This window comes from Oncorhynchus nerka, linkage group LG9b (genome assembly GCF_034236695.1).
Source record: "Oncorhynchus nerka isolate Pitt River linkage group LG9b, Oner_Uvic_2.0, whole genome shotgun sequence".
NCBI lineage: Eukaryota > Metazoa > Chordata > Actinopteri > Salmoniformes > Salmonidae > Oncorhynchus > Oncorhynchus nerka.
The window spans coordinates 15,272,153-15,297,560 of NC_088424.1; the positions used below are offsets into that span (position 1 = coordinate 15,272,153).

Sequence of the window (25,408 nt, forward strand, 5' to 3'; positions counted from 1 at the left end):
TTGGAACTCCGACTGCAAGCCAGGCCTAATCACCCAACCTCACTAATGCTCTTGTGGCTGAATGAAAGTCCCTGCAGCAATGCTCCAACATCTAGTGGAAAGCCTTCCCAGAAGAGTAAAGGCTGTTATAGCAGCAAAGGGGGACCAACTCCATATTAATGCCCATTATTTTGGAATGAGATGTTTAACTAGCAGGTATCCACATACTTGTGGTGATCTAGTGTAGCTGACGGCACCAGTGTGTGTGTGTGTGTGTGTGTGTGCTCATAGGTCTGTGTCGGTGACTGCAGGTTGGTTTGGAACACAACACAACAGTGCAGTGTGTGTGTGTGTGTGTGTGTGTGTGTGTGTGTGTGTGTGTGTGTGTGTTCGTGACAGAGAGAGAGTGTGTGTGTGTGTGTGTGTGTGTGTGTGTGTGCATGTGCTAACCTTGAGGCCACCTGCTGACAAACTATCCCTTTCCTTTACTCCCCCCTCTTCAAAGACACCCCTGGTGATAATGAATACTGCCAGCCCTCATCCTCCATACGCACGCAGACACACACACACACACACACACACACACACACACACACACACACACACACACACACACACACACACACACACACACACACTCTCTCTCTCTGTCACACACACAAAGAGAGACACACACACACTCACACATTCTCTGTCACACACACATATACTCTCACATACACACACACACACACACACACACACACACACACACACACACACACACACACACACACACACACACACACACACACACACACACATACTCTCTGTCACACACACACATAGAGACACACACACACACACACACATACTCTCTGTCACACACACACATACTCTTTCTCTCACGCACACACACACACACATAGAGACACATACACACACACATACTCTCTCTCACACACACACACACACACACACACACACACACACACACACACACACACACACACACACACACACACACACACACACACACACACATACTCTCTGTCACACACACACACACACACACACTCACACACACATACTCTCTGTCACACACACACATACTCTCTTTCTCTCACGCACACACACACACACACATAGAGACACATACACACACACACATACTCTCTCTCTCTCACACACACACACACACACACACACACACACACACACACACACACACAACACACACACACTAATAGAGACACATATGTACACACACACACACATATTCTCTCTTACAAACTCACTCACACACACACGCGCACACACACACACCGTCCTCCCAGCCCCAACACCTCTGACATTGAGCTCTGTGTGCCTGTCCTGTCTCTCTCTCTCACTGCATCATCAGGCACAGCCACACATATGCTATAGTACTTACAATAACATCCCGCTGGACACACACTGGTTAAATCAATGTTTTTTCATCATCATTTCAATGAAATATTTTGAACCAACATGGAATAGACAATGAATTGAAGTCTGGGCCCAGTGGGATGCAACACAGCTTCTATAGCACTTACAGGGACATATAACTACAATGGTTAAATGACACTATTTTCACATAATTATCATGAGACCAGGGTTTAAAACCTCTACAGGATCGATGTCCCCATTGATGCTAATGTGACTAGAATGACGTTGTAAGTAGCAGCAAACTTTCCAGGACATAGACATGTCTTATATGGACAGAAAGCTTAAATGTGTGTTAATCTAACTGCACTGTCCAATTTACAATAGCTATTACAGTGAAAAAATTAAATGATCAAATGTAGCATGGTTTTGTTTGATAAAATCCATTTTTATATTCAAATGTAGGAACTGGGTTCTACAGTATGAACCCCTGCTGTCTCTGGCTCCACACCCACCCCGCCCGGCCATCTAGATGTGTATAAGCTAATGATCCATCATGTATGACATTCCTGGGAGTTTGTAAACTTAAATGTTATATTACCATATCATTTTTGTATGTTCTCTATAGTTATGTACTTGAAAATGTATCAATTGACCAATTCGGCACATTTGGGTAGACTTGATACAAAATACTGTCCAGTATTGCAGCGGTTCACTGGACCAATCTGAAACTTTGCACACACAAAATCTAAATTGCGCCTAAACTGCAATATTATATTATGGCCTGTCTCTTGCATTTCAAAAATGATTAAAACGTTTTTTTGAAAACGCATGTTTGTATGATCTTTTACCAGATCTGTGTTATATTCTCCTTTATTCATTTCACATTTCCACAAACGTCAAAGTATTTCCTTTCAAATGGTATCAAGAATATATTTTTTGCCCTGAATCCTTGCTTCAGGTCCTGAGCTGCAGGCAGTTAGATTTGGGTATGTCATTTTACGCGCAATATTGAAAAAAAGTGTCGGATCCTTTAAGAGTTAAAAAAAATTAAGGTAGATTTCATTTCTACTATGTGAGCATGCGCTTGCACACAAAAAAATAGTAACGACATGTCATTTAACTGTAAAAAGGGATTCGCTTTTAATGGGGCATGAACGCAACCAGGCAGTGGCATTTTCATCTTATTGGCAAACAGTAGGCTAGGCTACCTAAGTGCGTTTGTCTACTTGATTGTCACGAGGCCCACTTGTAGCCTGAATTGATTGATGCGTCCACTGATGTCCGCCATGCGTCTCGGTCCCGCCCAGTCATCTCTGCAAAATGTCAGTGTTCGTCGTCGAGCCCCATATACCACCCGTTTTCAAGGCCGTTCGCTAATTCCTTACGTGGTTGACAGGCGCTAACGCTAAATTAGGGTGTCATTACCTACAGTTTTCGCGCCACCTTCGTTTGAATTATTAGTTGTAGGCTCATATTTTACAGGGCAAGCTTAACCGACACTATTTATTTTTGCTGGTACGCCATACCAGACCGTACTGACTCAGGAGACCACGTTGCACCCAGTACAGATTTTATACATAGATAGCGTAGCACAGCATTAGGCCTTTACATATAATATACAGTAGATGTCACCATGCATTGACGTCAGTGTTATACACTGAGTGTATAAAACATTAGGACTTTGCCAACGTTGAGTTGCACCCCTTTTTTTGCCCTCAGACCAACCTCAATTCGTAGAGGAACATGGACTCTACAAGGTGTGGAAAGCGTGGTCCGTTTTGACTCCAGTGCTTCCCAGGGCTGTGTCAAGTTGGCTGGGTGTCCTTCGGGTGTTGGACCATTCTTGATACACGCGGGAAACGGTTGAGCGTGAAGAAACAAACAGCGATGTTGCAGACACACTGAAATCGCCTTGCACCCTACTGCCCCGTTCAAAGGCACTTCGATACGTCGTCTCGTGACATCAATAAGGGATCAGAGCTTTCACCTGGATTCGCCTGGTCCGTCTACGTCATGGAAAGAGCAGGTGTTCCTAATGTTTTGTGCACTCGGTGTGTGTGCAGCGATTCATGTCAAGTCAGATTTAGTTAAAGTGCATTTTACATGGATCACACCACACTTACATAAGACTTTAAAGTAACACAGTGACAGTAGTCTTGGTCCACATGATGGGATGGACTGGTTCTCGTTTGGTGAAAATGAAAAAAGAATATCTGTTTCCTGTGGCTGACTCGTGATGATGCATCTATTCAGCCCCCTGCTGGAATGCCAGATCGAATCTTCCCACGGTTCACTGGTCTCCTCGCCTCCTCTCCAACCACACCTCTATCTTTCTCCTTCTCCCTCTCTCCATCCTTGTTAGAAGGATTTTAGAGGGAGACAGACGAGGCAGCTGAGTCCTGCCCTATCTGTTAGCCTCTTTAGATAACATTAGCATTCCATTTTATTCTCTCTGTCTCTCTCTCTCTCTCTCTCTCTCTCTCTCTCTCTGTCTCTCTCTCTCTCTCTCTCTCTCTCTCTCTCTCTCTCTCTCTCTCTCTCTCTCTCTCTCTCTCTCTCTCTCTCTCTCTCTCTCTCTCTCTGTCTCTCTCTCTCTCTCTCTATCTCTGTCTCTCTCTCTCTCTCTCTCTCTCTCTCTCTCTCTCTCTCTCTCTCTCTCTCTCTCTCTCTCTCTCTCTCTCTCTTTCAAAATATGTTTAATTTAAAGTGCTTTAGTGGCCTGACAAAGATACTTGTGTTGCCAATGCAAGAAGGTTATACAATTCAACATTGAAAAACATAAAAACATAATCTCTTTCTTAATTCAATTCAATTTAATTCAAGGGGCTTTATTGGCATGGGAAACATATATGTTAAAATTGTCAAAGCAAGTGAAGTAGATAATATACAAAAGTGAAAAATGAACAGTAAACTTTACACTCAAAATAATGTATAATGAAATGTCATATTATATATATATACACAGTGTTGTAACGATGTGCAAATGGTGAAAGTACAAAAGGGAAAATAAATCAACATAAATATGTATTTACAATAGTGTTTGTTCTTCACTGGTTTCCCTTTTCTTGTGGCAACAGGTCACAAGTCTTGCTGCTGTGACGGCACACTGTGGTATTTCACCCAGTAGATATGGGAGTTTACCAAAATAGGGTTTGTTTTCGAATTCTTTGTGGATCTGTGTAATCTAAGGGAAATATGCATCTCTAATATGGTCATACATTGGTCAGGAGGTTAGGAGGTGCAGCTCAGTTTCCACCTCATTTTATGGGCAGTGTGCACATAGCCTGTCTTCTCTTGAGACTGCCTACGGCGGCCTTTCTCAATAGCAAGGCTATGCTCATTGAGTCTGTACATAGTCAAAGCTTTCCTTAAGTTTGGTCTCAGTCACAGTAGTCAGGTATTCTGCCACTGTGTACTCTCTGTTTAGGGCCGAATAGCATTCTAGTTTGCTCTGTTTTTTTGTTAATTCTTTCCAATGTGTCCAGTAATTATATTTTTTTTCTCGTGATTTGGTTGTGTCTAATTGTGTTGCTGTCCTCGGGCTCTTTGGGGTCTGTTTGTGTTTGTGAACAGAGCCCCAGGACCAGGATCATCTCTCTGTAGGTGATGGATTTTGTTATGGAAGGCTTGGAAATCGCTTCCTTTTAGGTGGTTGTAGAATTTAACGGCACTTTTTGAGTATCGGCCTAATTCTGCTCTGCATGCATTATTTGGTGTTTTACATTGTATACGGAGGATATTTTTGCTGAATTCTGCATGCAGAGTCTCAATTTGGTGTTTGTCCCATTTTGTGAATTCTTGGTTGGGGAGCGGACCAGACCTCACACCCATAAAGGGCAATGGGTTCTATAATTAATTCAAGTATTTTTTGCCAGATCCTAATTGGTATGTCAAATTTCATGTTCCTTTTGATGGCATAGAATGCCCTTGTTGCCTTGTCTCTCAGATCGTTCACAGCTTTGTGGAAGTTACCTGTGGTGCTGATGTTTAGGCCGAGGTATGTATAGGTCTTACTGAGATTTACTGTCAGGGCCCAGGTCTGACAGAATCTGTGCAGAAGATCTAGGTGCTGCTGTAGGCCCTCCTTGGTTGGTGACAGATGCGCCAGATCATCAGCAAACAGTAGACATTTGACTTCAGATTCTAGTAGGGTGAGGCCGGGTGTTGCAGACTGTTCTAGTGCCCTCGCCAATTCGTTGATATATATGTTGAAGAGGGTGGGGCTTAAGCTGCATCCCTGTTTCACCCCATGGCCCTGTGGGAAGAAATGTGTGTGTTTCTTTGCCAATTTTAACTGCACACTCTCTCTCTCTGTCTCTCTCTCTCTCTCCGACCTCCCAGCCCCATCACCCCTGACATTGAGCTCTGTGTGCCTGTCCTGTCTCTCTCTCTCTCTGTCTTTCTTTCTTTCTTTCTATCTTTCTTAATACAGTCTGTTCTATTTTCCCTGAGCTTTCACCTGACACACTCATCCCTGGGGTTACAATAACTCATAAGACATTCATGATTACCTCGTATATCTCAAGGTTTTGATAGTTTGCTCCTTTCGATATTAATGTATTGTGTCTCTCATATTCCGCACATGTTTTCCTGGAGCGGCGTCTGGCAACACGAATCAAACGTCCACTGCTTCAAGAGGAATTCACAATTTCCTCCCTCAGCCTTTTTTTTCAGACAGAAGGCCGCTAAGAGGATTTAGTTGTGGAACTCAGCTGAAGGAGAGAAAGAAGAGAAGAGAGGGAGGAAAAGAGAGGGAGAGAGAGTGAGAGGGAGGAGGAGAGGAAAGAGAAGAAGAGAGCGAGAGACAGGGAGAGAGTAATAGGGAGGAAGAGGGAGGGACAGAGAGAAAACAGCAGAAAGAAAGAGAGGAGAGGAAAAAGAAAGACAGAGACAGGGGTGAGTGAATGAAAAAGAGAGAAAGAGAGAAGAGGGAAAACAGAAAGTAGATCCAGATAAGAGAAAATAGCCAGAGAGAGAGAGAGAGCAAGAGAGAGAGAGAGCAAGAGAGAGAGAGAGCAAGAGAGAGAGAGAGCAAGAGAGAGAGAGAGAAAGAGAGAGAGAGCGAGCAAGAGAGAGAGAGAGCAAGAGAGAGAGAGAGAGATTACCAGACCTCTCTTTCAGCTCTAGACTGCATCTTTGTGCACAGGGGTTATGGCTATAACCTCAGCTTGTATTAATTGACGATGAATGCAGTGTGTGTGCACATGTGTGGGTGGATGCGGTTTGTGTGTGAATTGTACATGTGTGCAATCACATTCGCGCCTGAGTGTGTGAACTAGCAATGCTCTGCAGGTATAAATCTGCCCTGGCAGTGACCTGAGCATGTTTCATATAGAGGGATGAAATGAGGAATGCTCTGAAAGAGAGGAGAGAGAGAAACAGGAGAGAGAGAGAGAGAAGAGAAACATGAGAGAGAGAGAGAGAGAGGAGAGAGAGAAACAGGAGAGAGAGAGAGAGAAGAGAAACATGAGAGAGAGAGAGGAGAATAGAAACATGAGAGAGAGAGAGGAGAAGAGAAACAGGAGAGAGAGAGAGGAGAAGAGAAACAGGAGAGAGAGAGAGGAGAAGAGAAACAGGAGAGAGAGAGAGAGATGAGAAGAGAAACAGGTCTTTCCACTGTGAGAATAATAGGCACAATGAGGGGTTTCTCACCTCTGCAGATTGGACAGATGGGAAAAGTTTGCACCCAGAATACACCTAGCTCTTGATGGATGCTGCAGCATTATACACACACACACACACACACACGCACGCACACACACAGTTACATTCTATCCTAAACCATCGCCTTGTACCTCGTCGTTGATTTCCCAGTGGTTTGCAGTTAACGCAACAACAATATAGGCCCATATATCACATTATATAGAAGCTGTAGAAACATCTTATTACATTAGTTTTAGTGATCAATCTAATTACCTGAATCATTTATTTTATCCACCACCCTCTCACTAGCTCTTTGTCCTTCTGAGACAAAACTTCTGAGAAACTCCCAGAATGCATCACGTTCTGCAAACTGCACTCGTACGGACACACGCAGATAGGATGAATGCATAGGCAATGGGTCGCCTTCACTTGGCACAAAACGGACAAAGAGAACTATTTTAAACTAACATATTTGATCTATAACAAGAACACTTGTCCAATGTGTTTTTCAAGTGATCGTTATAGAGTGGCGCAGTGGTCTCCTTAGAGCCACTCGGGAGGCTTACTAATGGAAGAAAACTGTTCCGGAGGATTCCCAGTTTGTCCACTGACGCTTACTCTATCGACAAAATAATACATGTTGGTATAGAAAAATAATACTGTACATCAAAACTCCTGACATAGCATCCAGTGCTACATAAGTTTTCCTTTAACAATTGGGGGATGGGAAAAATAAGCCCACGCTTATAACAGAACAGAGGGAGAGAGAGAGACAGAGAGAGGGCTGGTCCTGGGGCTCTGTTCACAAACACTAACAGACCCCACAGAGACCTAGGGCAGCAACACAATTAGACCCAAACACATCGTGAGCAAACAAAAAGATAATGACTTGGTACATTGGGAAGAATTAACTAAAAAAAAACAGAGCAAACTAGAATCCTATTTGGCCCAAAATACTGAATACCTGACCACTGTGACTGACCCAAACTTAAGGAAAGCTTTGGCTATGTATAGACTCATTGAGCATAGCCTTGCTATTGAGAAAGGCTGCTGTAGACAGACCTGGCTCTCAAAAGAAGACAGGCTATGTGCACACTGCCCACACAATTAGGTGGAAACTGAGCCGCACTTCCTAACCTTCTGCCAAATGTACGACCATATTAGAGACAAATATTTCCCTCAGATTACACAGACCCACAAAGAATTTGAAAACAAATCCAATTTTGATCAACACCCAACTCTACTGGGTGAAATACCACAGTGTGCAATCACAGCAGCAAGACTTGTGACCTGTTGCCACAAGAAAAGGGCAACCAGTGAAGAACAAACACCATTGTTTATATATCTTCCCTTTTGCACTGTAACTATTTGAAGATAATAGGACATTTGAAATGTCCTCATTCTTTTGGAACTTTTCTGAGTGAAATGTTTACTGTTCATTTTTATTGTTAATCTCACTTTTGTTTATTATCTACCTCACTTGCTTTGGCAATGTTAACATATGTTTCCCATGCCAATAAAGCCCTTAGATTGAATTGAGAGAGAGGAATTTCAACGACAACAAAAAACATGGAGACTCTGCAGAGATATGGAATATTGTGAAAAACATGACTGTGTTTATCAGGCCCATGGCTGATATTGAAGTGTCTTCTCTTACGACCTCCTAATCAGATGCATCCCATTCATTGTGCTGGAAACAATGGCAGCAGTCTGATTGGGGATACGTGATGGCTTTGTCTATTGTGTTCAAAGGGAACAATAACCATTGGCAATGGAGTCCCATATTCTGTCCTTAGAGAGTGTCGCCTCGCTCCTCTCTTCAACCCTCAGCCTCTGTGAAAAACATACAGAAGCATACATGAAACACACACACACACACACACACACACACACGCACACACACACACACACGCACACACACACACACACACACACACACACACACACACACACAGAGACACACACAGACAAATGCAGGCATGCACACACACAGAGAGAGAGAAGGTTTTAATAGCCCACGGACTGTTATTGGACAGACACCGGAGTCTCCTCAAGGTCTGCCTCTCTGGCACACTGTCATTCTCACATCTGTGTGTCAGTTTATAACACTTCTGATACATGGTTTTCAGCCCAGAGCATGACAGAGCTGATGAACTGATGGCTTCCCGCTCTCTCTCTCTCTCTCTCTCTCTCTCTCTCTCTCTCTCTCTCTAATCTCTCTCTCTGTCACTGGCTTTCTCTCTCTCTCTCTCTCTCTCTCTCTCTCTCGCTCTCTCTCTCTCTCTCTCTCTCTCTCTCTCTCTCTCTCTCTCTCTCTCTCTCCGGCTCAGAGTTATGTGCAGTAGTCATCTCTAATCCACAGAAGGAGAAATTGGGAGAGAGGAGGAGAGGGAGAGAGGAGGAGAGGAGAGAGGAGGAGAGGAGAGGGGTCAAGAGGGATGCAAAGAGACGAGATGGGAAGACAGGGAGTAGAAATGGGAGAAAGAGGGATGAGAGGGGTGGAGAAAGGACAAAAAGAGAAAGAGAGAGGAAGAGGGGAAGTGCTAGAGAAAGGAAAAGAATGCAAGTGAGGGATGGGGCACTTGAGAGAGATCTAATTCAGACAGCTCCTGCTCAAAGTGGAACGAGGGTGTGTGTGTGTGTGTGTGTGTGTGTGTGTGTGTGTGTGTGTGTGTGTGTGTGTGTGTGTGTGTGTGCGTGCATGCGTGCCTGCGTGCGTGTGTGCATGCGTGCGTGTGTGTTTGGCTATAATGACAATCTGAGGGCTATCCATCATCAGGCTGGTCACTACAAATAGACAACAATTTCTGACATTTAAAAAGATGCTGGGAACGTCGATATATGCCTTTATTCAGGCACTCACAAAAGAAGGAGAACGATGGCACAGCACTGGGCACGAACTCATGATGCTCGGAGAGCGCTGTTTACTCCACTGCACTACAGCAGTTCACAATGCTCTAGAACGCCGTGGAAATACGATGAATATTGATGATACCAAACACATCATTTTTTAAATGATTTTGTATTAAGCCTTCCTCAAACCGTAGCCCTAACCAGAACCACAACGCCTAACAACGTTGAGATGTTTCTGTTTTAACTCTGTAACCACGTGGAATTAACCCTGTAACCGCGTGGAATTAACCCTGTAACCATGAGGAATTAACCCTGTAACCATGAGGAATTAACCCTGTAACCATGAGGAATGAACCCTGTAACCATGAGGAATTAACCCTGTAACCATGAAGAACTAACCCTGTAACCATGAGGAATTAACCCAATAACCATGAGGAATTAACCCTGTAACCATGAGGAATTAACCCTGTAACCATGAGGAATTAACCCTGTAACCATGAGGAATTAACCCTGTAACCATGAGGAATTAACCCTGTAACCATGAGGAACTAACCCTGTAACCATGAGGAATTAACCCTGTAACCATGAGGAATTAACCCTGTAACCATGAGGAATTAACCCTGTAACCATGAGGAATTAACCCTGTAACCATGAGGAACTAACCCTGTAACCATGAGGAATTAACCCTGTAACCATGAGGAATTAACCCTGTAACCATGAGGAATTAACCCTGTAACCATGAGGAATTAACCCTGTAACCATGAGGAACTAACCCTGTAACCATGAGGAATTAACCCTGTAACCATGAGGAATTCATGCGTCAAAAGTAGAATTTTAAAGGGAAACTCTGGGCTCCTGTTGGATGTGTGTGGCAGGGTTGGGGTCAATTCCATTTCAATTTCAGTCAATTCAGGAAGTACTCGGAAATTCCCATTTCAATTCTCTTCAATGCTTTTTCAATGTGCAACATTTCAAATTGGAATTTGGTTTACTTCCTGAATTGACTGGAATTGAAATGGAATTGACCCCAACCCTGGTGTGTGTGGTGTGTAAGTGTGCATCTGTGCTGGAGTTGGGGGTGGGGGGTATGTAGGTGTGTGTAGGCGTGTGAGGTTGTGTGGGGGAGGGATTGGGATATGTAGGTGTGTGTAGGCTTGTGAGGTTATGTGGGGTTGTTTGAGGTTGTGTGGGGGAGGGATTAGGGATATGTAGGTGTGTGTAGGCGTGTGAGGTTATGTGGGGTTGTTTGAGGTTGTGTGGGGGAGGGATTGGGATTGGGATATGTAGGTGTGTGTAGGCGTGTGAGGTTATGTGGGGTTGTTTGAGGTTGTGTGGGGGAAGGATTGGGATATGTAGGTGTGTGTAGGCGTGTGAGGTTATGTGGGGTTGTTTGAGGTTGTGTGGGGGAGGGATTGGGATATGTAGGTGTGTGTAGGCATGTGAGGTTGTGTGGGGTTGTGTGGGGTTGTGTGGTGTTGTGTGAGGTTGTGTGGCGGAGAGATTAGGTTATGTATGTGTGTGTAGGCGTGTGAGGTTGTGTGGGGTTGTTTGAGGTTGTGTGGGGAGGGATTGGGTTATGTAGGTGTGTGTAGGCGTGTGAGGTTGTGTGGGGGAGGGATTGGGTTATGTATGTGTGTGTAGGCGTGTGATGTTGTGTGGGGTTGTTTGAGGTTGTGTGGGGAGGGATTGGGTTATGTAGGTGTGTGTAGGCGTGTGAGGTTGTGTGGGGGAGGGATTGGGTTATGTAGGTGTGTGTAGGCGTGTGAGGTTGTGTGGCGGAGGGATTGGGTTATGTATGTGTGTGTAGGCGTGTGATGTTGTGTGGGGTTGTTTGAGGTTGTGTGGGGGAGGGATTGGGATATGTAGGTGTGTGTAGGCGTGTGAGGTTGTGTGGCGGAGGGATTGGGTTATGTAGGTGTGTGTAGGCGTGTGAGGTTGTGTGGCGGAGGGATTGGGTTATGTAGGTGTGTGTAGGCGTGTGAGGTTGTGTGGCAGAGGGATTGGGTTATGTAGGTGTGTGTAGGCGTGTGAGGTTGTGTGGCGGAGGGATTGGGTTATGTAGGTGTGTGTAGGCGTGTGAGGTTGTGTGGGGTTGTTTGAGGATGTGTGGGGAGAGATTGGGATATGTAGGTGTGTGTAGGCGTGTGAGGTTGTGTGGGGAGGGATTGGGTTATGTATGTGTGTGTAGGCGTGTGAGGTTGTGTGGGGAGGGATTGGGTTATGTAGGTGTGTGTAGGCGTGTGAGGTTGTGTGGCGGAGGGATTGGGTTATGTAGGTGTGTGTAGGCGTGTGAGGTTGTGTGGCGGAGGGATTGGGTTATGTAGGTGTGTGTAGGCGTGTGAGGTTGTGTGGCGGAGGGATTGGGTTATGTAGGTGTGTGTAGGCGTGTGATGTTGTGTGGGGTTGTTTGAGGATGTGTGGGGTTGTGTGAGGTTGTGTGAGGTTGTGTGGTGTTGTGTAGGGTTGTGTGGGATTATGCAGGCGTGTGAGATTGTGTGGGGTTGTGTGGTGTTGTGTGAGGTGTGAGGTTGTGTTGTGGGGTTGTGTGAGGTTGTGTGGGGTTGTGTGGTGTTGTGTGGGGTTGTGTGGTGTTGTGTGGGGTTGTTTGGTGTGTGAAGTGTGTGAGGTTGTGTTTGGGGTTGTGTGGTGTTGTGTGGGGTTGTGTGTGAGTTGTGTTTGGTTGTGGGTGGGGTGTGTGGTGTTGTGTGGGTTGTGTGGGTTGTGTGTTGTGTGAAGTTGTGTTTGGTTGTGTGAAGTTGTGTGGGGTTGTGTGAGGTTGTGTGGGGTTGTGTGAAGTTGTGTGAGGTTGTGTGAAGTTGTGGGGTTGTGTGGTGTTGTGTGGGGTTGTGTGAAGTTGTGTGAAGTTCTGTTTGGTTGTGTGAAGTTGTGTGGGGTTGTGTGAGGTTGTGTGGGGTTGTGTGAAGTTGTGGGGTTGTTTGGGGTTGTGTGGGGTTGTGTGAAGTTGTGTGAAGTTGTGTGAGGTTGTGTGAAGTTGTGGGGTTGTGTGAGGTTGTGTTAAGTTGTGGGGTTGTGTGGGGTTGTGTGAGGTTGTGTGAAGTTGTGGGGTTGTGTGGGGTTGTGTTAAGTTGTGGGGTTGTGTGGGGTTGTGTGAGGTTGTGTTAAGTTGTGGGGGTTGTGTGAAGTTGTGGGGTTGTGTGAGGTTGTGTGAAGTTAATTATTGATTACGCTCCCATTCAACTATGGTTACAAATAGCAGCAAAAAATTGCTCTACTGTTATGTCTTTCTTATCTTATCATGTTCTCTCTCTCTCTCTCTCTCTCAGCCCCTGATGGTCGACCAGAGGTTTCCAGCGACAAACCCGTAGGAAGTAACCCTGGTGGTCGTGCTCCCCCGGTGGTGAGGCTGAGAGGTGCAGGGTGCCCCCCTGCCTGTCTGTCTCTACCCACGGCCCTCACCCTCCTCCTGGTCACTCTGGCTCTACAGTGGAGCATGCTGTGATCAAATCATAGTGCCCCCTACTGACCTGGCCCCATCCACACACACAGTGGAGACTACACCCCTACACCACCTCCTATGTACCCCAACCCCAATGCACAGACTGGACTGGGGTAAAGGAAGGAGGATGGGTGAAGAAATGCGAAGAGGACGGAGAGAGAGGGAGGAGGGGGTGAAGAGAGAAGGAGAGAGAGAGATGTGTGTGTGTGGGGGGGGCTCCTCACAGGCAGATTGTTACAGTACTCAGCCTGCTGCTTCCTGTGTGTATGCTGTGGACTAGTCTCCCTCCACAGCTCTCCTGCTCTCTGCTTTAACAATGCTCTCACATTCTCTACCACTGGGACGGACTACCACATGGTGGGACGGACTACCACGCTGTGGGACGGACTACCACGCTGTGGGACGGACTACCACACGGTGGGACAGACTACCACGCGGTGGGACGGACTACCACGCTGTGGGACGGACTACCACACGGTGGGACGGACTACCACACGGTCGGACGGACTACCACACGGTGGGACGGACTACCACACGGTGGGACGGACTACCACACGGTGGGACGGACTACCACGCGGTGGGACGGACTACCACGCGGTGGGACGGACTACCACGCGGTGGGACGGACTACCACGCGGTGGGACGGACTACCACGCGGTGGGACGGACTACCACGCTGTGGGACGGACTACCACACGGTGGGACGGACTACCACGCGGTGGGGACGGACTACCACGCTGTGGGACGGACTACCACACGGTGGGACGGACTACCACACGGTCGGACGGACTACCACACGGTGGGACGGACTACCACACGGTGGGACGGACTACCACGCTGTGGGACGGACTACCACGCGGTGGGACAGACTACCACGCGGTGGGACGGACTACCACGCGGTGGGACGGACTACCACGCGGTGGGACGGACTACCACGCGGTGGGACGGACTACCACGCGGTGGGACGGACTACCACGCGGTCGGACGGACTACCACGCGGTGGGACGGACTACCACGCGGTCGGACGGACTACCACGCGGTGGGATGGACTACCACGCGGTGGGACGGACTACCACGCGGTGGGACGGACTACCACGCGGTGGGATGGACTACCACGCGGGACTTCTGGGCCTCAATATGCAAAACTCGCTCACATACTCACGTGCACGCTTTCACACACACACACACCTAAACTAACGCATATGCAGGCAAGCATGCATACACTTGCGCACGCACACACTTTTCAATCTGCTGCTGGTTTTCTGTGTTGTCAGCTACAGTACTTACCTCTGTGGATACTTTTCATCTTTAGCCAATCTTCTCCCGGGTTTCAACGCCATTGGGCAGAGTTCTCTCGGCTGTTTATATGCTCTAAAGGATTAACACACATAAGAAATGCATGCTGGATGAATAATACAATCCCTTTCCCACCAGGCCAGCGTAGCCGATTGGACCCACTCTAATTGATTAATCCTAATCCACGTCATCATTTTGTATTGCCTGTTGCTGCAGGATTATTTTCCTTCTGTGGCAAACTGACTCAGATGAGGACCCCATGTCTGAATGCAACAGTAGAATGTATCGATCTCATTGGTAGAGAAGGGCAGGGAACGCACACGCTCATCAGACGCTGCATGCGTGTGTGGGTGGCCATGTACCGTGTATAGACCGATCGATTTGTTTGAGTATATTTAGATATCGTTCTATCGAGCTCTCCCAACATCAGCCCTTTACCGATAGAGTTGAATGGATGAAACGAGCCTGAATAGATTCTATTTTTGTTTCTATTTTCGTTTCCTGAATAGCTTTGAATGAACTGTGCTTGTCCCTGGATTAAATGCAACGCAATGCAATAGTATCAGAGATATATTTTGTATCACGACTATACCAAGAATGTACACGTGTCTTTTGGTACACCAACATGCTACGTGAAGTGTTGGCAACCTCCTTTCACCAGAAACCATCGGTCAAAGCCTGTTTGTACATTGTCGATTCACTAGTGTTCGTCGTTCGTCCACTTTCGTTGTCGTTGTCTGCGTTTCGCTCTTTGAATTGCACATATGCATGTCTACCCTTCATAGTTATCATTGTTTTGTTACGTTAGTAACTTGAGACCGTGTACTGTATTACATTGCAACAGTCTGTTACCTCTACGGGGAAAAGAAAAAAAACAACATTTCATGCTACTCTGCACCTCTCTGTTTTGTCTCCTCTCGCTCGCTCTCACTCATCTGTCTCTCTTTTCCATAACCCATCTAATTGCTTTAGTTCTGTTTGGACAAGGTGATCAAAAGATGTAACCAGCTTATTCTACAGTTACCATATTAACCCATATTTAGGATAACGACCGTTGGACAAAACATTATATCACTCATGCAGAAACATACACAATGCAGTTACATACACGGCAGGGCATTTCTATCGCTTCGTCAAAATATTCAGTCAAACTTGTTGTTTGATTTAATATTTTGATTGAAGTCTGTTTTTTTATTTTTTTTATTTTAGAAGGGAATGTTTCTTCGGTTGGTACCGTAGAGGTTTGTACACTTGGAAGTGATTAAAACCAGCAGAATGAATGTCTCAAAAAACACAGATGTTTATACTGTTGAGGCCAGTCGGTTTCTGCTGACCCACGGGATCTGAGGAGTAAAAAACGATGCTACATTTAGCCTACACCTGGTTCATGTGCAATGGGGCACGCAAAGGAAAGTGAAAATGAGACGTTATCATGACCTCTTTTTTTTTTTTTTTTTTTTACTTTTTTTTTTTTCTCGCTGCCTAAATGAACACAACCCTCGCCTCCTCTTTCTGCTGACAAGGGCGTGACCTATATTGGGCGAAAAGTACTTTACTGGTTCTCCAAAGTTGGAGTGGTGCATTGCTTCCCGCCGCATCTGTATTGAACTGAGTTGGCCTCATGCAAAGTTGTGCCGACAGACATTTTGTTTTCAGGCCACATTCAGAGCTGTACTGCCGACACATCACCTGATTCACTGTCCTCTCTGCTGCATTTCCCATCTACCATTTCTTTAACTCGCATCCAATGCATTCAGATCACTTCCTATAGCATGTGTATAAATGTATATATTTTAAGTCCCTCTCCATTTGTGGTTTCATTTCCTTTCTTTTATATTGGAAACATCACAGTGTAAGAAATGTGGTGTTGTAAAGGTATATCACATTTATTCTACTATAATGCTGGACTGAAGATTTCCCCCCCATCAGCAAGATTACTATCGTAATGGCCATTGAGTGTGAATGCAGTGGACATTTGCCTGACAACTGATATCGGCTCTTTCTCAATTCATCTTTCTCCTATTCATTGTATCCTCTCGCCACGCCTCAAACCGCTTTGGAGAAGGAAGCGAGCGGAGGGACCTTGGACCTTCTCCAATAGGGTTGAGAAGGTGGTGAGGAATCCCGGGGAAGGACTAGTTAAGATAGAGCCGTTGTTCTCATCCTATGTGACTTATTCCTTATTAAAGGGCTCCCACTGTTACTGCCGAGTGTTGGGTAGTGTGTAAGTAAGGACTCTTTCTTCACCACACACATTTATGGACTTCTGTCGTTGAACTCTTCTTGTGTGTTCATGTTCTGTATTGTGTCATGTTTTCGGGTGGACCACAGGAAGAGTAGCTTCTGCTTCAGCAACAGCTATTGGGGATCCTAATAAAATACCAAATACACACACACACACCGCCAGGTGCCCAGAGGAGAGAACATCCTCACACTGTTCACCTGCCCTCTGTAGCACACGGCATGATGGGAAATGGAACTGACAGGTGAGACAGCCAATCAGTGAAGAGGAAAGGAAAGGGGGGGAAGACAAAGAAGGAGTACGGGGAGAGGTGAGGAGTTTCTCCTGACCTTTTCTCAATGTAAAAGTCTTTCAAATATTATGTCGGCATTTCCAGAAATGTTGATGATATTAGATGTAATTTCAGATACACAGTAACCTAAGGGGCGAGACAGTCAGGTCAGGTCGAGAGTTTTTCTAAAATGAGAGTTGAGAGGGTTGATCTGTGGACGTGTGTGGGCTCCCTGTGAAGGAAAACACCATAGCCAGCAATGCCCTTCCATCCTACCACCTGTCTGGGTGTTCTTCAGACAGCATTAGGTTGGTTACCCGCCTGGGTAACTCCCGGATAGGGTTACACTATCCTAAAGACTGTCTGTCTTTTTCCACTGCAGTGGACCTGAGCCCTCTGCTTCCTCCTTGGTCCTTCTGAAGAGTCACCCAAGCTGAGCTGCTTGAGTCCACTGATTTGTTGACCTGATCTTATGTCACAGACATCTCCAGTTCTCCCCCTTTCCCCATCCGTTTGGTAGTGAAAGAGCACGGTCTCTTGGTGTGTGTGTGTGTGTGTGTGTGTGTGTGTGTGTGTGCGTGTGCGTGTGTGTGTGTGTGTGTGTGTGTGTGTGTGTGTGTGTGTGTGTGTGCAACCAGGCCAGAGACTAATATAGCTGGTGCCAATGAAGCGCTGATGTGGGCTGCAGTTGAAAATAGACCAGACAGACCAGGCAGGGAGCAGCTGTGACCCTGGATCCCCCTCACTCTCACTCTTTACATGTACACGGTGTGTGTGTGTGTGTGTGTGCATTAATATGTGTGTCTGCCCATTTTTTCTGGCCTGAATAGTCAGCACTGCAGAAACCCAGCCAATCAGCCATCTGAACACAATGTGGGCTCCATCTTTAATTTGATTGCAATATACTGTCTTTGATCAGCTGTGTGTTGTATAGACTAGGAAAGGAAATGGAGATACCTAGTCAGTTGTGCAACGGAATGCTTTCAACTGAAATGTGTCTTCTGCATTTAACCCCAATCCCTCTGAATCAGAGAGGTGCAGGGGGCTGCCTTAATCGACAGCCTCGGTGCCCGGGGAGCAGCAGGTTAACTGCCTTGCTCGGGGGCAGAACGACAGATTTTTACCTTGTCAGCTCTGGCGTTCGATCCAGCAACCGTTTGGTTACTGGCCCAACGGTCTAACCACTAGGCTACCAGCCGCCCCTAACTAAACTGCTTACGCACACACATTGCATTCACTTGCGTCAGTATCAAGCTGTACGCTCGTATAAAGTCATTAGTCATGTCTCATCTCATTGAGTCCTGTCAGAGACCAGTCAGAGTACTCATCCAGAGATGTGTGGCGCTCTGGACTAATACAGATGTAGAAACGTAATTTGAGGCAGTTTGCCACAACTGGAAAATAATCCTGCAGCAACAGGACATGTTCATTATTATTTGGATTGTAAATAATGGACATTTTTGTAGGAGTTGATACATTTCTCAGAAGGGAAAATCAAGTCTGAAATTTCAAAGTGGAAATGACAAACTTGAAAAGCCTTTTTACAGTTTTTTTTTCGATTGCTAAACGACAGTGGACACAACTGGAGTCACATGTGCAAAACTCTAACTACAGTCTGCACAGCAGCAGTTCATGTGGACCAAACTCTAACTACAGTCTGAACAGCAGCAGTTCATGTGGACCAAACTCTAACTACAGTCTGCACAGCAGCAGTTCATGTGGACCAAACTCTAACTACAGTCTGAACAGCAGCAGTTCATGTGGACCAAACTCTAACTACAGTCTGCACAGCAGCAGTTCATGTGGACCAAACTCTAACTACAGTCTGCACAGCAGCAGTTCATGTGGACCAAACTCTAACTACAGTCTGCATAGCAGCAGTTCATGTGGACCAAACTCTAACTACAGTCTGCACAGCAGCAGTTCATGTGGACCAAACTCTAACTACAGTCTGCACAGCAGCAGTTCATGTGGACCAAACTCTAACTACAGTCTGCACAGCAGCAGTTCATGTGGACCAAACTCTAACTACAGTCTGCACAGCAGCAGTTCATGTGGACCAAACTCTAACTACAGTCTGCACAGCAGCAGTTCATGTGGACCAAACTCTGTTTTTTTCATTGCTTGAACACAGTTTTCAAAACTCTACACACTTCTCCCATGACTTTAACCACAACCTGCACAACACTGTGGATTTACAGCACTTTGTTCAAATGCTAACACACTGCTGTCAAAACTGTGAACCACACATTCAAAACGGAATAGATTTCAGCCTTGTGCCTTTCAAACACTGCTGATTGCAATTTCAGCTGAAAGGCTAAGCAGGTGTCTTGTTTTAGACTTGTTAGTGAACACACACACATATTACAGTATATATAGGTAGAGCTCAGAAAGACTCATTTTGGAAATGGAACAAGGAAGATGGGTTCGTGGAGGGAGAAGGGTGGCAGGGAGAGGGCGGATGCGTGGAGGAAGACAAAGAAGACAAAGAGCTGTTATTTCAGATGAAATAAGGGCTACACTTATAGACCATGTCGTGAACCATGGTCTCTCATTGAGAGAGGCAGGGTTGAGGGTGCAACCCAATCTGCAAAGATCCACAGTGGCATCTGTAATGCGAATTTTCCATCATGCAAACAGGTGAGAGTTACATCCTTACAGTAAATGAAAACATTACAGGAATCTATTTTGTATTGCAATTATAGAATATTTACACAGATATATATTACAGTAAGTTTGACTGTAAAATATATTTTTACAGCAGGACCCAAAGGCTTCCCCCAACAGGGGGAAGAGGAAAAATATTTTCAGATGCGCAGGAAAATGCTATTGTTGACATGGTTGTTGTCAACAATGCAATAAAACTGCGGGAGATTCAAGATAGAGTGCTGGCTGATAATGATATATTTGAAAATGTTAATTCTGTCAGCACAACAACTATTGCTCGAGTCCTAAAGAAACACCAAGTTACAATGAAACAGTTATACACTGTACCGTTCGAGAGAAACAGTGAACGGGTAAAAGAGCAAAGATACCAATATGTCCAGGTAAGACGTCTGAGGTTACGTACACAGCTATACAAAATATTTACAGTAAAAAAAAACACTAGCATTTCTAAAACTGTGCACTTACTGTTTTTCAGAGAGTAATGGAGGTGGAAGCACTGGAAAGACCACATTCATTTGTATTTATCTGGATTTGCTGGATTTAACCTTGCCAAAACATGGCGCAGAGGAAGGAATGTTATAGGTCAAAGGGCCACTGTGGAGGTTCCAGGCCAAAGGGGGGGAAATATCACCATGTGTGCTGCAATGGCCAATGATGGTTTGCTTCTCAACACACCACTCATTGGCCCATACAACACAGAAAGGCTTATAGCTTTCCTAGAACAGCTCTATGCTCAGCTAGTGCCAGCAGAACAGGGGGAGCCAGTAAGAAACCCCCAAGTTTTTGTCATATTTTGCGATAACGTTGCTTTTCACCACTCTGCAGCTGTCACAGATTGGTTTGCAGCACATCACAGATTCATGGTTTTGTACCTGCCTGCATATTCACCCTTCCTCAACCCAATAGAGGAGTTTTTCTCTGCCTGGAGGTGGAAAGTGTTTGGTCACCACCCACAAGACCAAATGTCTCTTTTGGAAGCCATGCGTGCCGGATGTGAGGACACGAGTCCAGAGGACTGCCAGGGATGGATAAGGCACTCCAGAAGGTTCTTCCCCAGGTGCATGGCAAGAGAAAACATTAGATGTGATGTTGAAGAAAACCTGTGGCCTGATGCTAGAGAGAGGCAGGATTAGCCCCTCAATTATTTGTTCGAATTACAGTATGTACTTTTAGTTTCTACCCTTTTTTTTCTCATTACTGTAATTCCGTAAATTACTACAGACTATTGAAGCAAACTGCTAATTTTCATTTACCTTAAAGAATTGTTATGTTCTAAAAATGTTAATAAATCATGTGAAAGAATGTCACTCTTTTCTTTGAAGAAAATATTACTTTGTATGAAGTCACTGAAATTGTTCAAACTGTAAAGATGAAAAGTTTGTATTTTCTGTATTGGTGTTTGATGCTAGTGTTTTTACTCTCAGTGTGTTCTGAGTGACAGTGTGTGTTATCTCAGTGAGGGTTGTGCATAGTGTTTGGCTGCACTGAGCGTGTTTTGAGTTGTGTTGCTTGGAATGAGTTTTGCAGGTGATGTGAACTGTTTAGCTCAGGTGACTGTTGGTAGTGCAGACTGTAGTTAGAGTTTTGCACATGTGACTCCAGTTGTGCCCACTGTCGTTTAGCAATCGAAAAAAAAATGTAAACCTCAAATACACAACAAGTTCTCCTGCAACAGGGTGATAAAATTAAGATCCTACTCCTCTCTCGCTTTCTCCGTAGACAAGTATTTATGCATGCACACGCACGCATGCACACACACACACACACACAGATCTTCTACTCTGTGTGTGTGTGCGTCAGTGTAGGTGAGATGACACAGACGTTCCCAGGCACAATGTAGTCCAATTAATGTTGAGCCTGTGAAGTGTCAGCATGTGGCCTTGGACTGTAGACTGTCCTCTCTCCTCTCATCCTTTTCTCTCCTCTTCTCTTTATTCCTCTCCTGTCTCCTAGCTAGACACTGACTCACTGTCTCTCAGTAAGAAGCATTAAATAGAGTCACTGTGTGTGTGTGTGTGTGTGTGTGTGTGTGTGTGTGTGTGTGTGTGTGTCTACATGTGTTTGTGTGTGTCTACATGTGTTCGTGTGCAGTGTGTGGGCAAACATCTGTGTGTGTGTGTGTGTGTGTGTGTGTGTGTGTGTGTGTGTGTGTGTGTGTGTCCAGTCTCAGTGCAGGCCAGGAAACTACCATTACTGATCTGTTTTCACACTGATGGTTTTAACAGTGGGAGGTGTGGTCAGGCTACAGATGTAGGACCTTAATTTGAGCCAATTTGCTACAGCAGGAAAATTATCCGTCAGCAATAGGAAATGTGAATTGTTATGTGCATTATAATTAATGGACAGTTTTGTAGGGTGTGATGCCTTTTTTTGTAAGTGAAAATTAAGTCTGAAATGTAAAAGTTTGACATTACAAACTTTTTAAACCTCAAAAAGTTCTCCAGCAAAAGGGTGATCAAATTTAGATCTTAAATCTGTAGTGTTGCCCGTCCATCTAATGCGTTCACAGTTACAGTGGAACGATGGGGAATGTAAGTACTGCCGTAAGGCAGTGAGGAGTGTTGTAAACGATGATGATGATGGAGATGACAATTAAGTCAACAATGATGACGAAGATGACAGTGATTATAATGCATGATGATGATAATGACAAACGACAATCAGGACTTGTTTGCCTGACGTAGTGTTATGAGTGGAGGATGTAAGCCCTGAGGATGCCCTGTAAGCCCTGATCCCGCGCGCTCTAATGTTGGCCACCCCAACAGGTTGCAAAGGGGGGTACTGGAAACGTTCACCAGTTAAACTACCAGAATTTTGACATCGTTCAAGAATTGTATGTAGTTTATCACAAGGCATCTAATGGCCCTTTTGGGTACCTCAGATTATCACAGTTGTCTGTACTTATCTCTGGCCCTCTGTGTGGCCTAATCACATGTCAAATATATGAAATCATTAAAGAAGATGATAAAAACAAATAGATGTACAACATGATCCTACATATACACCATCAACTTAGTGAACACCATTGGTGTTTAGTATGATGGTTTCAGCATGAAATATCCTTTCAAAAAATATGTTTTACAAACTTGTATTTCTTTTACTATGTCAAGATGTATTTGTTTTCAATGTTTTGGCGTCAAACTTGTGGCAGTTGTGAAAAAAGTAAATAGTTGGAAGAGTTACAGAGTTAATTGAAATAATCCCGTTGTTCATTAATTAGGCTATTTTCTCTTAACCATATGGTCTATCTACTAGAAACTCATGGACAATATGGACACAGATATAATTAATGAATACTATATATTAATATATATTTTTGTAAGTTATTCAAATACAAAATGACCAAAGTTACGATAGATTGCCATAGTTTTCTGTTAACTACCAAAATTACCGGTAGTTTTGCAACCCAGCCCGAGCCAGGACAGAACACTGCATGTCTCTAAGGACACATACCCCTGGCTGTGTGTGTGCGTGTATGTGTGTGTGTGTGCGCGTGCGTGTGTGTGTGTGTGCGTGCGTGTGTGTGCGTAGATCGAACACCACTGGCTAATTCTGGGCAATTATCTTCCATAAATAGCAACGTTTCCTCCATTGGAACTTCCATCCAGCCAGCCAACCAGCCATACAGACTCTGAACTAGCCAGCCAGTCAGTCACATCAGCTGAGAGAGCTACAGTAGCTGTCAACATCGATGCCAGTGTCACCACCACTAACTCACTACTGGGACTATCCTTCCAGCAGCAGTGACTTTTCCAGCCAGAAGTGTCTTTAAAGTATTCCTGGGGCTTTTGGCACATGCTGCTCTCTGCTCTGTTGTCACACAGACACACAGTTACGTTCAGCCAGTGGCTTCCTGAATGGAAATAGAGATGGTTGGAGATGCAACTCTGCCCTACTCTGCTCTTCTCCAAGATAAAGCAGACAACGGGACTGGAGCTCTGAGAGTTTCTACCCTGGTCCAAGATCTGTTTGTGTTGTCTTGCCAATAGCACACACAGGTCTAGGACCAAGCTACAGGGTGTCTGCTCAAACTGATCAAACAACCACAAAAACGAACATACTGTGACATTCTCCAACATTCACTTTTTTCTGCAGTATATTTAGAAATAGATGCTGTATGTATTAATACATTACATTGACTTCATGTCCTATGTAGTCTGATCCCACTTGGCACAGAAGTCAATTCAACATCTATTCCATGTTAGTTCAACGTGGAAACATTGTGGAAACAATGTTGATTCAACCAATGGATGCCTGTTGGGATGTGGCATTGCAAAGAGGGGGTGGGAACAGGTAAGGAACTGCCCACTGGGCACAAACCGCTTGTTTCAATGTCATTAAACAACATATTGTAACTTGGAATCTACATGGAAAATACAGTACTTTACGTGTAAAAAAAAAAAGAGAAGAAGAACGTAAAACTGTCATCAACGTAAACTGTCATCAACGTAAACTGTTTTTTTGATGGTAAGATTTCAACCAATCGATTAATTCATCATGGTAACCAATTTTCAACGTGGACATAACTTGAAACAAAATATGTTGAATTTGTACCCTTGGAACAATGTCAGATGTTCAACGTAATATCAATTATAAGAGACAAAACAATAGCCTGGGCAGCACCTACAGCTATCCCTTCAGTCTCCCAACCAGGGTTTCAACCAGGCCCAGCCCTGCTTAGCTTTGATGTATGTCACCCTCTGACTATAACCAATGTGTTAGCATGAGAATGACTGTTGTGAAATGTCCACTTAATAGATTCACAGTTGCTATCGAAGTCATTCCAAAGGCTAGGTTCAACAGAGCAAACGAATGGTAAAACATTTGTGAACAAGTCACGAACGGCTATTGTTTAAATTCAGCCCAGGATTAACCTACAAGTTAGACAATGCATACAGGCCAGGGGCTTCAAACGGTGGTCGGTTTCAAATGGAATCTACAAGTTAATAAGAAATATGTTGGATTCACGTCTCCATCTCAAGCAGATAACTTCCACCTTTAAAAGTTGATATTTGGTTCCAATGGCAACCAAACACAATTCAATATCACTTTTTTTGCAATACAGTAAATAGCCTATTAGCTTGTCGAAAAGTTAACAAATGACATGCTGGATTTATCAAATCAAATCAAATTTATTTATATAGCCCTTCGTACATCAGCTGATATCTCAAAGTGCTGTACAGAAACCCAGCCTAAAACCCCAAACAGCAAGCAATGCAGGTGTAAAAGCACAGTGGCTAGGAAAAACCCCCTAGAAAGGCCAAAACCTAGGAAGAAACCTAGAGAGGAACCAGGCTATGTGGGGTGGCCAGTCCTCTTCTGGCTGTGCCGGGTAGAGATTATAACAGAACATGGCCAAGATGTTCAAATGTTCATAAATGACCAGCATGGTCGAATAATAATAAGGCAGAACAGTTTAAACTGGAGCAGCACAGTCAGGTGGACTGGGGACAGCAAGGAGTCATCATGTCAGGTAGTCCTGGGGCACGGTCCTAGGGCTCAGGTCCTCCGAGAGAGAGAAAGAAAGAGAGAATTAGAGAGAGCATATGTGGGGTGGCCAGTCCTCTTCTGGCTGTGCCGGGTGGAGATTATAACAGAACATGGCCAAGATGTTC

The 25,408-nt window shown here is 44.9% G+C and overlaps 1 protein-coding gene across 2 annotated transcripts in view; it reads left to right on the top strand.

Annotated features, from left to right (window-relative positions):
• The window catches only part of LOC115114337 (glypican-5-like), a 227,645-nt gene extending 210,829 nt beyond the window's left edge, over positions 1–16,816 (top strand). For both annotated transcript variants that reach the window (XM_029642487.2, XM_029642488.2), the window contains one exon: positions 13,146–16,816. In XM_029642487.2, coding sequence (XP_029498347.1) covers positions 13,146–13,321 — 176 coding nt within the window. In that variant the 3' untranslated portion in view covers positions 13,322–16,816. The remainder of the gene's footprint in view (positions 1–13,145) is intronic.
• Positions 16,817–25,408: the final 8,592 nt, after the last annotated feature.